This window comes from Lithobates pipiens, unplaced genomic scaffold (assembly GCF_037356315.1).
Source record: "Lithobates pipiens isolate NorthernLeopardFrog02 unplaced genomic scaffold, aLitPip1_a1.2 Scaffold_8, whole genome shotgun sequence".
Classification (NCBI taxonomy): Eukaryota; Metazoa; Chordata; class Amphibia; order Anura; family Ranidae; genus Lithobates; species Lithobates pipiens.
Genome location: NW_027507903.1, coordinates 548001819 through 548016676, shown reverse-complemented (window position 1 = coordinate 548016676; position 14858 = coordinate 548001819). Strand labels below are relative to the sequence as shown.

Below are 14858 nucleotides of genomic sequence, written 5' to 3'. Positions count from 1 at the left end.
ATATTTATGTATCATTTTTGTATTTATTTTGAAAAAATGGTTTGTTTTGTATCAATAAATATATTGTTTTTATATAACTTCCAATGACATTGCCTTTAAAATCCCACCCTCTTGAGGTATTCCAATATTATGTATATTTTGGAATGATGGCAATAACATGCTACTCTAAGGCTCGGTTCACACCAGACGCGGCGCGACTTGCCGCGCCGCGACCTGACAAGTCGCCCCCGTTCTGTACTACGGAACCGTTCTAATAGGAGCGACTCGAGTCGCTCCGACTTAGAAAAAAGGTTCCTGTACTACTTTTGCGGCGACCTCGGGCGACTTGCATTGACTTCTATACAGAAGTCGTTTTGCAAGTCGCCGCTGAGGTCGCGGCAGGTCGCGGCGCGGCAAGTCGTGCCGCGTCTGGTGTGAACCGAGCCTAAATGAGTCTATATCCTTGTCGAAGATCAAATCCACTAGCAAGGTTCCTAAGCATATTCCTTTTTCTTCACCAACAGACTATGTTTTCATTTGAAGCTGGTCGTCGTTGTACTTCTGGAGAGGGAAACTTTGAATTTGAGACATCCTTTGGAAGTCAGATCTTCCAGGCCATTGAATGTGCTATTAAAGCTGGTCACAATGAGGCCTCCTCACCAACTGGCCATGAATACCATGAGGATCTTTCCGCCGTGCCAAGGCAACCTGTCCGTTCTACTTCTCTGACTATGCCTGCTTCACTCCAACCCCCGTGTCCTCAGAACAAGGTGACCACTAACCCTACAATTCCAGAGAGTGAGTACGCTATTCCTTTTGATAAAGTGGCTCAAAACCTCTTAGCTACAGGATTTGGTGGTCTTCTTGGTCCATCAGCACAGAAGAAGCCCAGAAAGCCTCAGAAGCTTGAGCATATCTATGATGAACCAGAAGTCCCTATTAATCCAGTGTATGATGAGCCAGAGGGCATTAGAGTGGATGCCTGGAAAATTCAAGGTACTGATCCTCATGAAATGGGCTATGAATTTCCCTATTTACCAGGATGGGATGATTATGCTGTGCCCAGAAGTGGAGGAAAAATGCAAGGTGGAAGAGGTCAGGATGATGAAGATGAATGGGGAACACAGGAAAGAGGTGAAAGGGAATATGACAACATTACATTACGTGGAGTTCTGGACAACTAAAGAGGAAAGACTTTTTTCCTGCTACAGAATGTTCTAGTCTCATGTATGGATTATCTCATTATTGACTGAACAAAGACTGCTGGTCGCTGACTCTGGTAATAGGACCACGATACAGAGGCACTTAAAGTGCATCTACACCAAAGAACACAAATGTAATATATTGGATTGCACCAGTCCTTGCTGCAATCATTTTCGTTCTACAGGCTTTCTTTTTGTTTATTTTTAGCTGGTGTTCCTGCCAGTAACACACTTCCTGTCCGAGTGACAACGCTCTCTCACTCTACTGTATGTATGAAGGAGCAACAGAGGACAGAAAGTGTTTAGGACTAGAGAACACCTCCCCCTTCTCTTCTTCATAACATAGGAGGACAGTGTTATATAGTCCACAGAGAGCTCGGAACAGGGTTAGCTGATAACAGACACCAGAGACAAAGTGCAGAGGAACATTTTTGCAATATAGATTTCAGCCAGTTGTTGAGTCTGACATTTGCTCAGTGGGTGACCATGCTGGCCTGACTAAGTTGATCATTAGAGCAACTTTTGTCAAAGTAGCCTGCTGGAAATTTTCCTACCGAACAGCGGCTGCATCTGATGTACAGGTACAATACCACAGTGGGAGATTTGTCCATCCGGAAGGTATAGCATGGATGGAGGAGTTGGTTAGTTTTACCGTGTATGGCCAGCTAAAGAGGAATTCATTGCTAGAGTTTATACACACACATGAATGTTTCTAGACTTCAAAAGGAACAGCTTAAGTATAATAGCCCCAGTTATCCTTCCATATGATATGAGATATTATAGACACATATGATTACTATTATGCTGAATTAGAAGAGCACCTAAGACCACCACTTATGCCATCACTGAATAATAATAATCATGCTTTACTATAATCATAACTATTTTCTTGTTATTACATTTCATCATTAAAATCTTGTGCAAAACCACATTTTGGTGGATAAACCTTAATGCTTTTATTTTATGTAATGAAAGAGAGTCTGAAAATGTAGTTTTATGGTAAGAGATGTCCTTCTCACTCAGGGCTTGTTCACACTGCACACCTTTTCATGCATGCTGTTGCTTTGTATGCATTGCATTCCCTGGAATCCCCCCTCATCGCACTGCTGTATATTATTCTGAAAGAAGTGGATGTTTTGTACATTCCAAGCAAAGTTTGTACAAAAAAAAGGAGCCATGTGATTCACTGAATCGTGCACCACACTGCCCCCTACACTAGCCGCGGGCAACTGACAGCAGTCAGAGTGGTAAAGCGCAATGGTAGATCTCAGTTCCCATGTTGTAAATTGCTGAATGACCCAGTTCCTAACAGGCCAAAGACCAGTACCAGTAACTGATAAACTGGCCAAAATTTGCTGGATGTGTGGCTGTAATGAGGATGGTTAGACAGTGAAGAGCAGGAAGGCAGAGGTGAATGTGTATGAATGGACAGTTCACCAATAACATACAACAAACAAATTAATTGTCCTGAGACAGTTTTGATCTTTTGGTGCATATTACTCAAAATAAGTGCGCATTAAGAAAATTGGTGCATTTATCTCCATGTGCCGATCTTTGGTAATCCCTCCATTTATATTGTAAAGGCCCCTTCCACTTCACTCCTTGTATAATGTAAACAATTCCTCTTAGCTGTCCAGCATCAGTGTTGAGAAGAATCCAGGATCCAGAAGAAAGTCTGCAGATAATGATGTTAGCCTTAGGGGACCTCCGGGGTGAGCACATCTGCAATACTGGTCCCCTGTACCCAGAAAGAGAACCAGTGATGGACTTTAACTATGAGCCCTGAAGGTGTGGTCTTGTTGCAGCCTTTGAGACCCAGTGCCTCTGGCATTATATCCTTCTCATTCTCATTCTCCACAATGCTATCCTTTCCATAGTGTGCTGTCCCCTGGCTGCCATACTCCATCACTCTGTTTTCATGCTACACCTTCATTTCCATAGCCATGATTGGTTTTTGCTCTACATCCTTCTCCTTGGCCCTTTGTTCCTAACCAATGCTCAGCCAACATCTACTTATTATCTCAATGGTCCACGATTAGTTCACATTCAGTCTCCTCTATCCCCTGGCCTTGATCATATCCTACTGTCTTTTCTCTCTTCCTCTTGGCCACCATCATCTACTTTTTGTTGTGTTGCTCTCAATCTCCCTTAAATGGCTCACATACTTCTCTCTTTCTTCCCTGGTCAACTCCTACTCTCTCTTCTTTGCTTCTTTTATGGACAGCTGTCTCTTCTTTTATCCTTCCACTCCATATAATAATCAGCTTCTTCTCTGCCTGCTCAAGGCCCACTGGTCCTCAGCCAGCCATTTTACTGCCTCCTCTATGTTCCTTTCTCACCTCTGTGTTCAACTGCAATGCTGCTTCCTCTTTCCACCCTCATGGTCCATGATTGGCTCCTGTCCTCTATCATAAATGTACTTAGATAACACCCCCAGACCAAATAGCATGTCTCGAGCTAGTGTCTGACAGGGCATTAACACATACCAACATGTTGACTAATTTAGAGACTATAAATGAAGAAAGGCAAAATAAAGGTCAATGACTTTGATGTGCTGTCTGGCCTGAATGTCAGGATCACATGACTGTCCGAATGCAATTACAAACCCCTTTGGCTGGTAGGGCAGCTAAATTATATATTTATCTGTTGGCCTCCAGTTCAGCTTTAAATGTATTCTAATATATTACTACAGCAACCTGTAGATAAGGATATGACTACAGCCAGCTCTGCTTGATGGACAGATTTATTTTGAGATTACACAAACTATTAAAGTGGTAGTAAACCGCAAAAAATTCTTCTCCCTGCAAGTTAACATCTTAATGTGTTAATATGCATCGCATACTAGCATATTATGAAAGACTTACCTGAAAACAAAGCCCACCAGCGGAGTGCTATAACTGCTTTCCTGGGGCTTCTGTTTTCACCTGGTCTTTCTTCCACGTTCTTGGGATGTGGCCGTTTGACTGGCCGAGCAGTGATGACGTCACTCACATGCATGTTCGCGGGAGTCACGGCCTCGGCACAGCTTTCTCTATGGAGGGCACGTTGTCCAGTCAGAGCATCACATCACCGGTGCTGCTAAAGTAATCATCCCCTAAATGGTGCGCGTTTAGATGTTTACTGTACCTACAGGTAAGCCTAATTACAAGTTTACTTGTAGGTAAAAATTATTACTAGGGCTTTACAACCACTTTAAACAAACCTGAGACCAAAAAAAAAAAGCCAGACAACGCAATCCTGTGTTACTTTGCTATAGCGCACCCAGAAACCTCTAAATTCTAGGCCACTGTTAATAATTACTGGCTTCTGTTTTTGGTGGCTCTGATGTATCCCTTTCTCCCCCATATCCTACTGCATTTCAAACCATTGGCCCATCATTGTGATGGGTGACCTCACTAGCCAATAAATGATGAAAAAAAGCAGGAAGGGGCAGATCAGGACTAATAATCATGAATGCTGGATCACTAAAGTATAGTAAATCTGGCCTACAGGGACCTGCTCCTTGTGTTGTTACATTTGTGTTTTTTGTTTTTTTGGGTCACATATTCACTTTGTTGTGTGCAAGGGTATAAAAAGCTTTGAAATACAACAGCAGGATTTTTAGAGTGAAACATAAGTATGGCTTGTGTGGTTGGTAACATTTTTTCGATGTGGGCCGAATCATCCCTTGGTTGGCCTGCAGAGGTTGAGTCTCTGAAGTTCTGTGAAACAGGCTTCCTTATGTTGCTGCCTCCTGTGCTTTCATCTTTGGTGTTTAGAGAATTTCATCAGAGTGTTCTGCACTACACGTGGATTTTGAACTTTTAAAGAGGTTACAGCAAAATAAATAATTCAAGCGGTTACAAAATACAAGTAAATATGCACCCTGCATTTTCCACACCCAACACTAGGGGGCTGTAGCTTCCTATCTTTCCTAACAGCTGTAAAGGAGTCCAAAATGTGTACACTATATGACATGAAATGAGGGGGCTTTTCTGGAAGTCCTAGTATATATATATATATATATATATATATATATATATATATATATATATATATATATACACACACATATATGTGTGTGTATAAAAAATGTAAAATAGAAACAGCTGTAAAGGCTCTTTATATCATTTATTTTTATGGTTTGTGAGAATGGAAACCAGGTACAATATACTGAGACCTTGTACAAAACAGTTAACACCTAGAGCAGAACATATGCATTACAAAATTAAATATAGTGACAAAAAGTGTTTTTTTATTTGTGTTGTAACATGCTACATTAAGATTATGATACATTTAGGGCCGGTTCACACAGCGAGGCGAGGCGAGGCGACACGGCTCGCCTCGCCTCGCTCCCGCAAGTCGCCCCCATTCAGTACTATGGAACCGTTCTGAGAGGAGCGACTCGAGTCGCTCCGACTCAGAAAAAAGGTTCCTGTACTACTTCGGGGCGACTTCGGGGGCGACTTGCATTGACTTCTATACAGAAGTCCTCTGCAAGTCGCCGCTGAGCTCCCCGCAGGTCGCGGCGAGGTAAGTCGGAGACGCCTCGCCGCGCCTCGCTGTGTGAACCGGCCCTAACCACTTAAGGACCAAGCCTATTTTTGACACTTGTTGTTTACAAGTTAAAATCAGCAGTTTTTGCTAGAAAATTACTTAGAAACCCCAAACATTATTTATATTTTTAGAGGAGACTCTGGAGAATAAAATGGCAGTCATTGCAATATTTTTTGTCACATGGTATTTGCACAAGAATGTTTCTCTAAGCCCTTGTACACACGGTCGAAGATTCTGACAACCAAATCCGTCGGAGTAATTCCGACGGATTAATTCCGGAAGAGGTCCAGAAGTGATGATGCATACGGCCGGACTAAATTGTCGGAAAATCCAATTGCACATAACGTGATGACGTTATTTCGTTATGACGGGACTACGTTCAGGCTAGTAGCCAATAGCTTTGGTCTAGGAATTTGATCTGAGCATGTGTGGCACTTTGTCTGTCGGAGTAGGCTACACATCAGGGCTGTTTTTAAGGCAGGGCAAAAGGGGCAGCTGCCCTGGGCCCTGTCATTGTTGTGGGGCCCAAAGCAGCTGCCACATACTTGCCAACTATCCTGGTTTAAATTCCCTTGTTCCTTGAAGTTTTAGTCCCGTGCTGTGTCCCAATATCTCATTGTGAAGTGTTGCTACTAATGCTGTCCAGCTCTGCCCTATTGTTGTGTACAGATGACTCACCTGCAGATCCTGTGTTTACATGTAAATAGTGGCGCCATTCATATGTATATCATGCCCCCCCAGGTCAAATCCACCATCACCTATACTAAATGCTGCCCACTGGGGAGCTAAAGGGGCATGCTTGAAAGTCCTGCCTACAACTGTGGTCATTAAGCCTAACATCAACCTGTTCTGCAAAGGCAAGCGAATAGGTGGGTCCAAAGATGAGCAGAGGAAGCAAGTAGAGTTAAAAAGGGTGGAGGGTTGGTGTGGAGAGGATGGGGGAGGTTTGGGGTGCAGAGGTTAGCAGGGGTTTTATGATGCAAAGGTGTACTGACCGGGTGGATAAAGATGTAGGTCGCGTGTGGGGCAGCCCATTCATTTCAATGGGCTGCTCTTTGTGCTAGAAATGCGGAAGACAGTCCCTAACCCTTTTTCAAAATCACACAGTGCCGAGGCACATGTCAGCGGATGTGTGAGGGTGTCATTAACAATTGATGGCATTACTGTGTATCTGCTAAAGAGCAACTGAAGATTTTGCATGCGTTCCTGACACACAAATGTGAACGCAGGATAAATGTCTCAGTTACATTGGTGGTCAGTGTAAATCTTCTCATTACATTGGGGCTTGGTGTAGAATCCTTTCATTCATGCCTGATCTGATACAGTAAACCGATTTTGAGTCTAGCTACTATTAATTGTATATCTCAGAGCAGGCGGAGAACGAAATTGCATGGGGGGGCAGGTTGGGCTTTGGCGTTGGGGGCCCCATGAGAATTTTTGCCCAGGGCCCAATCAATATTAAAGACAGCCCTACTACACATGATCGGAGTGTGTCCGATAGGAGCATTTTGTCTGAAAATTTTACCGGCAAGTTGGAAAACTTGGTCCGTCGGATATTCCGACGGAAACAGTCCGATGCAGACCACACACAGTTGGAATATTCGACAAAATGGTCCGATAGGACACATTCCGTCGGAATCTCCGACCGTGTGTGTACAAGGGCTAACGCAAATTTTGTTGAATAAAAAAAGGAAAAAACAAAAAAAAAAGTTAGCCCAATTTTTTTCTATAATGTGAAAGATAATGTTATGCCGAGTAAACTGATACCTAAAACGTCATGCTTAAAAATTACGAACGCTCGCGGAACGGCGACAAACGTTGGTACTTAGAAAATCTCCATAGGCAACGTTTAAAAATTGCTCCAGGTTACCAGTTTAGAGTTACAGAGGAAGTCTTGGGCTAGAAGAATTACACTCGCTTTAACGATCGTGGCGATACCTCAAATGTGCAGTTTGAACTCTGTTTACATATGTGAGCGCAACTTCCATATGCGTTCACTTCTGTGAAGCTTCGAGGGAGAGGGCCTCTTTAATGTGAGATCTGGGGTCGAAAAGACCTCAGATTTCAAATTTTTCGCTTAAAAGCAATGAAAAAAATGGTCCCTTTAAGGCTGGAGGGCGGAAGTAATGTTTGTCGTTGCTCTGGTCCTCCAAGGGCATTTTACCCTCACTCAACTTCCTCCCCATCCATCCCGGGGATCGGATCGTTTCTGTTGTTACTGACGGGTCCGGTAAGCGGCAGGGACCACCGGGATGCGGCGGGAGGGGCCACCTCTTCCGCCGATCATAAAAGTGATTTAGCGATAAATCCGCTGCTGAGGCCACTTTTATGTCAAAGTGGATCGCCCACCGTTAAAAAAAATACAAGGGTTATGGCAGCTATCTGCAGCCATAACCCCGGTATTTATAGGCAAAGTAGAGGCGTATATCCAAGTGGGCGGTCCGGAAATTGTAAGGATACATAGTGAACTGATATCACTGAATGTATAATATCTTTGTGAAAAATGAACAAGTATCCTTTTAGATATACACACTACATTTTTATGTGCATTACAGTACAGAAACTGGTAACAGGCCCCCTCTACGGAGCATTCCAACTCACATGCTATATGCCGTAGTGTGCTGCAGTCACCTTCTGTTGCCATGATCTAATTGAAAGGGCTGCCCTAATGTAATGCATATCAATGTTAACAATGTTTGGGATGAAACTGGACTTTAAGATGATTAGGTCCCATTCACACTATACTGTTCTATTGCACTGCATTATACCATGTATATTAGCATGCCATGCAGTAGGCGTAGCACCATGCAAGGCAAATATTAAGGGAATCTATTGTCTTTAACTCCATCACACGTGTTTTTTCTTAAAGTAGATGTAGCACCCTGGTTGAAGGCATGGTTGCTAACAAATTTAGTTTGCTAGGTAACTAGCCTGGCTACTTGTTATGGGGATCCACTGAATTTTCTCTAACTCTGGATTTGATGCACCTCTCTCTTCTGTCACTAGGTGGCATTGTTGCCTGTGGCAATAGAATGACAAGGGCATAGTGAATTCAGACTAGGAGTGGATGATTTGTCTCAGCCGATTTGCAGTTTTTTTCTTGGCCCCTTGGCCTGCTGGGTGAGCCTATTTATTCGAGAGTAGTCAGGCGATTGGGGTTCTGTGCCACCTGGATGGCTGTCTGGGTGGATGTGTGTCACAAGGCTCTGCTAGGCCAGAGGCTGGAGGCCTTTCCCATGAGCAGCTGGCTGCTAGGCTGTCTGAGGTCTAGGCAGGTTTGAGAGAAGCAGCGTGGGGTTGGGGCTTCAGGCCGGAAGCCCAACCAAGTTGCAGGGGTTGCACCGGATGGGAAACCGAATTGTTGCCAGCGGTGACACACAGATGCTGGGAGTTCTCCAAGGATGGGGCGGGAGGTGTCCATATAGAAGAAACGAATAATGAGGCCAGACACCGATAATCAGTACTCCGCTACATGCTCTGTACACGCCCATCTCTCCCACCGCTCTGGGAACTGCTCCTACCATTCTCTGCCACCATCGAGACTACAAACACCGATTATCATCACATAATTCTACAGGTGGGACGAAAGGGAGGCGGTAGAACAGAAGAGGTGGGAGGAGTCAAGAGAGGACTGAGCTCGAAATCACATGATCAAAGATGTGGGAGGAGTACAGGATCGGGGGGAGGAATTGGCTCTTTATTGTTGAACAGTTAGGATTGTGTATAGGCAGAAAAAGGGTGGAGAACCAACTGTCCAATTATAGACTTGGACTCCTCCCACTCAACTAATCAATTGACTAGTCCTTCCCATAATATGGCAGCCTGAACATTGTGTCCCCACCCCTTCTCTTCTAAGAGATCAAAGCACCTGTGCCAAAACAAGAAGGAACCACCTTCACCATAACTACCGAGAACAACATCTTCCTCCACCAATCCCGACACCCTCTGCAACCCCAACCGAGGAACCGGCAGGTACACTGACCAACCTACCGCCCTCCCCCCACTGAGAGACCAACCAACCTATCACCAACCGAGGCACCGACTGACTTACTGTCCCCCTCCATAGTATGCCCAGCGTGTGAGATCCAATTTCAGGGTGCAAGTAGCTGGTCTTGCCTAGGGCGCAAAATAGTCTAACACTGAATATAACAAAGTAAAAAACTTTCCCTGTGATGTTTATGATTGTGTAATAATAGTAGTCACATGAATAGGAATCACACCATCCCATTTTCTCTGCGGGACCTGTGGCTGCAAGTTGTATACCCTGCAATCCTACATTTATCTAGAATACACAGTGTGAATCAGCAGCGGCCCGTCCATAAGGGGCACAGGGGCACCACCCCCCTAGTCTCTATGCACTGGCCCCTAATCTCCATGCAGGATGCTGGACTCATATAGTTCAATGGGTTTATTTTTTTGTGAAGCACGTGATTAGAGCCGGAGGCTCTAATTGGCTTAAGAAATGGTGGACTCAGGGACAGAGCCCTGCGGCCTGAGTCCACCCAGTTGTGTGAAGTTAGCGAATTAATATTTGCTAATGTCTTCCTGCTTCTCCTCCCGGCCAATCAGGAAGCGGGTCTTGAAGGAGAGGTGACTGAATTGGCTGGGAGGAGAAGCTGGGAAAGTCGCCGAAGCCGCCTGCAACCTGGATGGGGTAAGTGCAGGGGCTGGTGGGCTTCCAAATGGGTGAGCGGGCGAGCAACCGAGTAGGTGGGATTGGGGAGAATGGGTGGTGAGTTTGTTTGCCGCCCTCCCCAAAAAAAGGAGCACCAGCCGCCACTGGTATGAATATAAAGAGAGAAGGTTTTCTACAGATACAGAATTTTCCTGGTTTAAAATGATTCCCATTATTGGTGTCCCTGTGCCCTGATCTCTTCCCCTGTACCAGAGGCTGCAGGTATCAGCGTAGCCACAAAGTGGTTAATGTGTTTGTAAAGCCAAAGCTTTTTTTTCTTTTTAGTACTGAATAGAGTAGGGAAGGATTAGAACTCCTGCCAAGTTTTTATTGCTCCAGAACAACATACTCAAAGAGGCTCTGGGAACTTTTAAACTTGCAAGTGTAGTCAGATGAAGGTAAACTTCAAACAAGCTCAATAGCTCTGATGAGGCGGCTCCCGCACCGCAAAGCTTCCATTGATAGGCACCCAACAGTAGCTCAAACCGTAAAAATACAGAAAGGAGCGCCAGACCAAAAACCAGATAAAAGAGTACAAGATAAATTTAATAGTTGAAATTTAAATTTAAATGTATCACCACAAGATGGCGTTGTGGATACAGATAGGTATGAGTGTGCCAACGTCCTAAATATATTGCAAAATGGATTCAAAAGAAGGATTTTAGAGGCACATCTGTAGCATTGAAATACAAAATGAACTTTTATTAATCTTTAAAATTATCATTATTGACATGACATTTTAAAAACAAAACATAATGTTTGGTCTAAGAGACAGATTTACTCTGTCTGGAGAGATACAGACGGTGGGTCTTCGTTACATTTACTGGCTCTGGCCTTAACACTGTTGGAGCTCTACTGGCCCCCTACACTTAAAGTGGACCTTACATAGGAATAGCCATATTGGGCTTCCCCTTTCCATGTGTATGGTACTAGTGCCTGGTTTAGTTTGGCTGTTGAGGATATGGTTATTACCCCCGTCCCACACAAGTTTTAAGGACCCTTCGAGCTCTATATTGCTTAAGGCATGAAAAAATGCAGATTGGTGGATGATCCCGCCAGGTTTGCCCACGTATATTGTTTCGTATTCTATGCACCACTGCAAGCTCCTGAAGAAGCGCTTAAGAGCGAGTAACATGTAGAGTTCTTTTCACTACGTCTCTACCACCAACCAGCTGCTCCTTCCATTTGACATCATCTCATTTTTAATCATTATTGATCGATCTGTTCCACGGTGGTAATAGTTGGTTGTGTTAGGTGGTGTGAGCGTCGTTTAGACCAAACACTATGTTTCGTTTTTTAACATGTCATGTCAATAATGTGAATTTTAAAGATTAATAAAAGCTCATTTTGTATTTCAACGCTACAGATGTGCCTCTAAAGTCCATGTTTCCTTCTTTTGAATACATTTTGCAACTTATAGTTGGTTAAAAAAGTTGTATAAAAGCATCCAATGTGTTTGGGGGGCAACACCACTACCCCTTTATCAGGGCTCAACACAGGATAAAACTTCAATGGGAAAGAAAACAATGACTTCACAGATCTATATTACAACCAGTACTGAACTATCCTCATGGAGAAACAACATGGCAGCAAATGCTGAGGGGGGGGAGTGGTGTTGCCCCCCGAAACTCGTTTGCTGTTTTAATATTACTTTTTTATCAACAGTTAAAATTATCTTAGATTCTTTTATAACATTTTGCTTATACCCTTAAAGAGGAACTTCATTCTTCCTAACACCACAAAAAAAAAAAAAAATCCCTGACACATCTCTGACTGTGCAACATCTTGCAAATGGCTTCTGGGACTACTATTTCACACATCTCATAAAGCTGTTTGTGAGATGTCATGCATGCACACGCGTCGTGGGGGATTTGCTTGAGAACTGGGCCATGGCGTGTCTGCATGTGCTGGGGGGGGGGTGGGTACTTTGGGGGTGGGGGGCGTGACATTATCCTGGCCTTGGACAAGATTTAGGACTCATGCATACAGTACGTTTTAAAAATGGCAAACGCCCCTTACAGCGGCTGTAAAGATGCATGAGCCCGTAGGGAATTAAATAAAATGTTTTTTTAATGCAGCAGCGCCCCGAGCCCCCCCCCCCTTAGTCTTACCTGAGCCCCGAAATTTGCACAACGGGAACGAGCACACCAGCTCCGGCCGGTGTCTTGTGCCTGATTGGATAGATTGATAGATTGAAAGCAGCGCAGCCATTGGCTCCCGCTGCTGTCAATCAAATCCAACCAGGCAAGAGACATCAGCCGGCGTGGTAGAGCCATACATTCGGTGGCTATGGCCTCCGAATGATGGACTCGGGAGTGAGCCCATAAGGTTACCCCCCCCTGGGAGAGCACTTCCCCTAGGGGGTTATCTGATGTCCGAAGACCAGATTCGGGGCCACTCTGTGCAAAACGAGCTGCACAGTGGAGGTAAATATGACATGTTTGTTATTTAAAAAAACCAAAAAACAAAACCTTACAATAACTTTAGCTGCTCATTTAGTGTAGAGGCATTTTACAACATACTTACCCTATTCTCCACCCCTCAATGCTCCAGGGGTGGACTGCCTGTCCAGCAAAGAGCTTTGGACTGGATGATCGGGTAAGTAAGTCTACTTTTCCACGCCCCCTAAGCATCAGACAGTGTTAGAATACATACAGCAATAAAGTGCAGTTTAGTAGTTTAGTTACCTTCTTAAAGTTTGGGTCTAATGATAAAGCACTGCAGATCTAAACATAAAAGAATTTGGATCTGTAGGAGTGTATTTCAGGCAGGTAAATAATGCTCAATAGTGATGCTGCAGCACTTTTCTAGAATACTTGTCCTTGGCTTTTCCTCTTGGTCAACCCTTGGTTCTAATGGTAATTTGACTTTGCCTCTCCTTAAAACACTGTAATGTGTTCTAACATAGCTCCCAACTGTCCCTGATATCGAGGGACTGTCCTTGATTTGGAGCAATGTCCCTCTGTCCCTCATTCTTTCTGATTTGTCCCTCATTTTGGTCTGATCTATATAGTTGTATATAAAATGCGCTTTTTATCTTTCAAAAAGTCTTTTCCAGTGCTAAACCTTTCATCCAATTTCTAAATTGCTGAATTTGTCAATTTTAAAAGCCAATATAAAGGAATAGTAGTGGTAAAAAAAGCACTTGTGGATTTAAATAAACCTTTTTTTTTTGTTTATGTCCCCTTTAGGGGGTGTGACAGGGGGCGTGTCCTATGCCTACTTATGTTTGCTAGTAGGTGTCTCTCATTCCCGTCTCAAAATGTTGGGAGGTATGTTCTAACACTGTTTTATACTCTCCTTCATAAGTCAAATGACTAGATCTAATCACTAAACTCACTAAAATCACATATACTGTAATTGTTAACATGTTAATGTAATTTCCAAAGTTGTTTTCACTCTTCCCAAATATGGTGATACCAGGTGATTCTACCATGAAGCTCCATGTTCAGGCACTTCCCGTAATAGTGTGACAGCTGGCTCCTGTGTTGTCACCTTTTCACAAGTACCCTTGGCTGAGACTACAAGCAGACATGCCAAAATACTTTGTAGGTATACTCCATTAGTGTCAGTACCAGGCAGCCAATCCATTGCAATGATGTACAACCAATGCTTGTGCAAGTGCAGATAGACAGGAAGTAGCTGAAAAAACATATGGAAAGTATGAATGGGAGAACGCTATTTTATGGGGAATATTGACAATGGCTAATGATGCCCAACACTTTAGCAAACAATGTCATCCAGTTGCAGTTTAGATCTGCTTTCAAAGTAAAATATTTACTGTACATGTGGGGAAATATACAGTACAGTACACTCACCGGCCACTCTGCTTGGTAACACAAATTGATAATCAGCCAATCACATGGCAGCAGCTCAATGGCATCTAGATGTGGTGAAGGCGACTTACTGAAGTTCCAACTGGTCATCATAATGGGGAAGAAAGGGGATTTAAGTGACTTTGAACGTGGCATGGTTGTTGATGCCAGATGGGCTGGTCTGAGAATTTCAAAATATGCTGTTCTACTGGGATTTTCACACACAAACTTCTCTAGGGTTTACAGAGAATGGTCTGAAAAAGAGAAAATATCAAGTGAGTGGCAGTTGTGTGGACAAAAATTCCCTTTTGAGGTCAGAGGTAAATGGGCCAACAATAACTCAAAAAGCAACAGTAACTTAATTAACCACTCGTTAAAACCAAGTTATGAAGAATACCATCTCTGAAGGCTACAGCAGCAGACCAAACCAGGTGGTACTCCTGTCAGCTATGAACAGGAAAGTGAGGATACAATTCTCACAGGCTCACCACAATTGGACAATAGAAGATTGGAAACATGTTGCCTGGTCTGGTGAGTCTCGATTTCAAATGCGACATTCAGATGGTAGGGTCAGAATTTGGTGTAAACAACATGAAAGCATCCTGCCTTGTATCAACAGTTCAGGCTGGTGGTGGGGGTGTAATGGTGTGG

At 43.7% G+C, this 14858-nt stretch overlaps 1 protein-coding gene across 1 annotated transcript in view; it reads left to right on the top strand.

Annotated features, from left to right (window-relative positions):
• Window positions 1-2112, top strand: part of DOK2 (docking protein 2) — a 68236-nt gene extending 66124 nt beyond the window's left edge. The window contains exon 5 of the mRNA XM_077469802.1: window positions 504-2112. Coding sequence (XP_077325928.1) covers window positions 504-1163 — 660 coding nt within the window. The 3' untranslated portion in view covers window positions 1164-2112. The remainder of the gene's footprint in view (window positions 1-503) is intronic.
• The last annotated feature ends 12746 nt before the right edge of the window (window positions 2113-14858 follow it).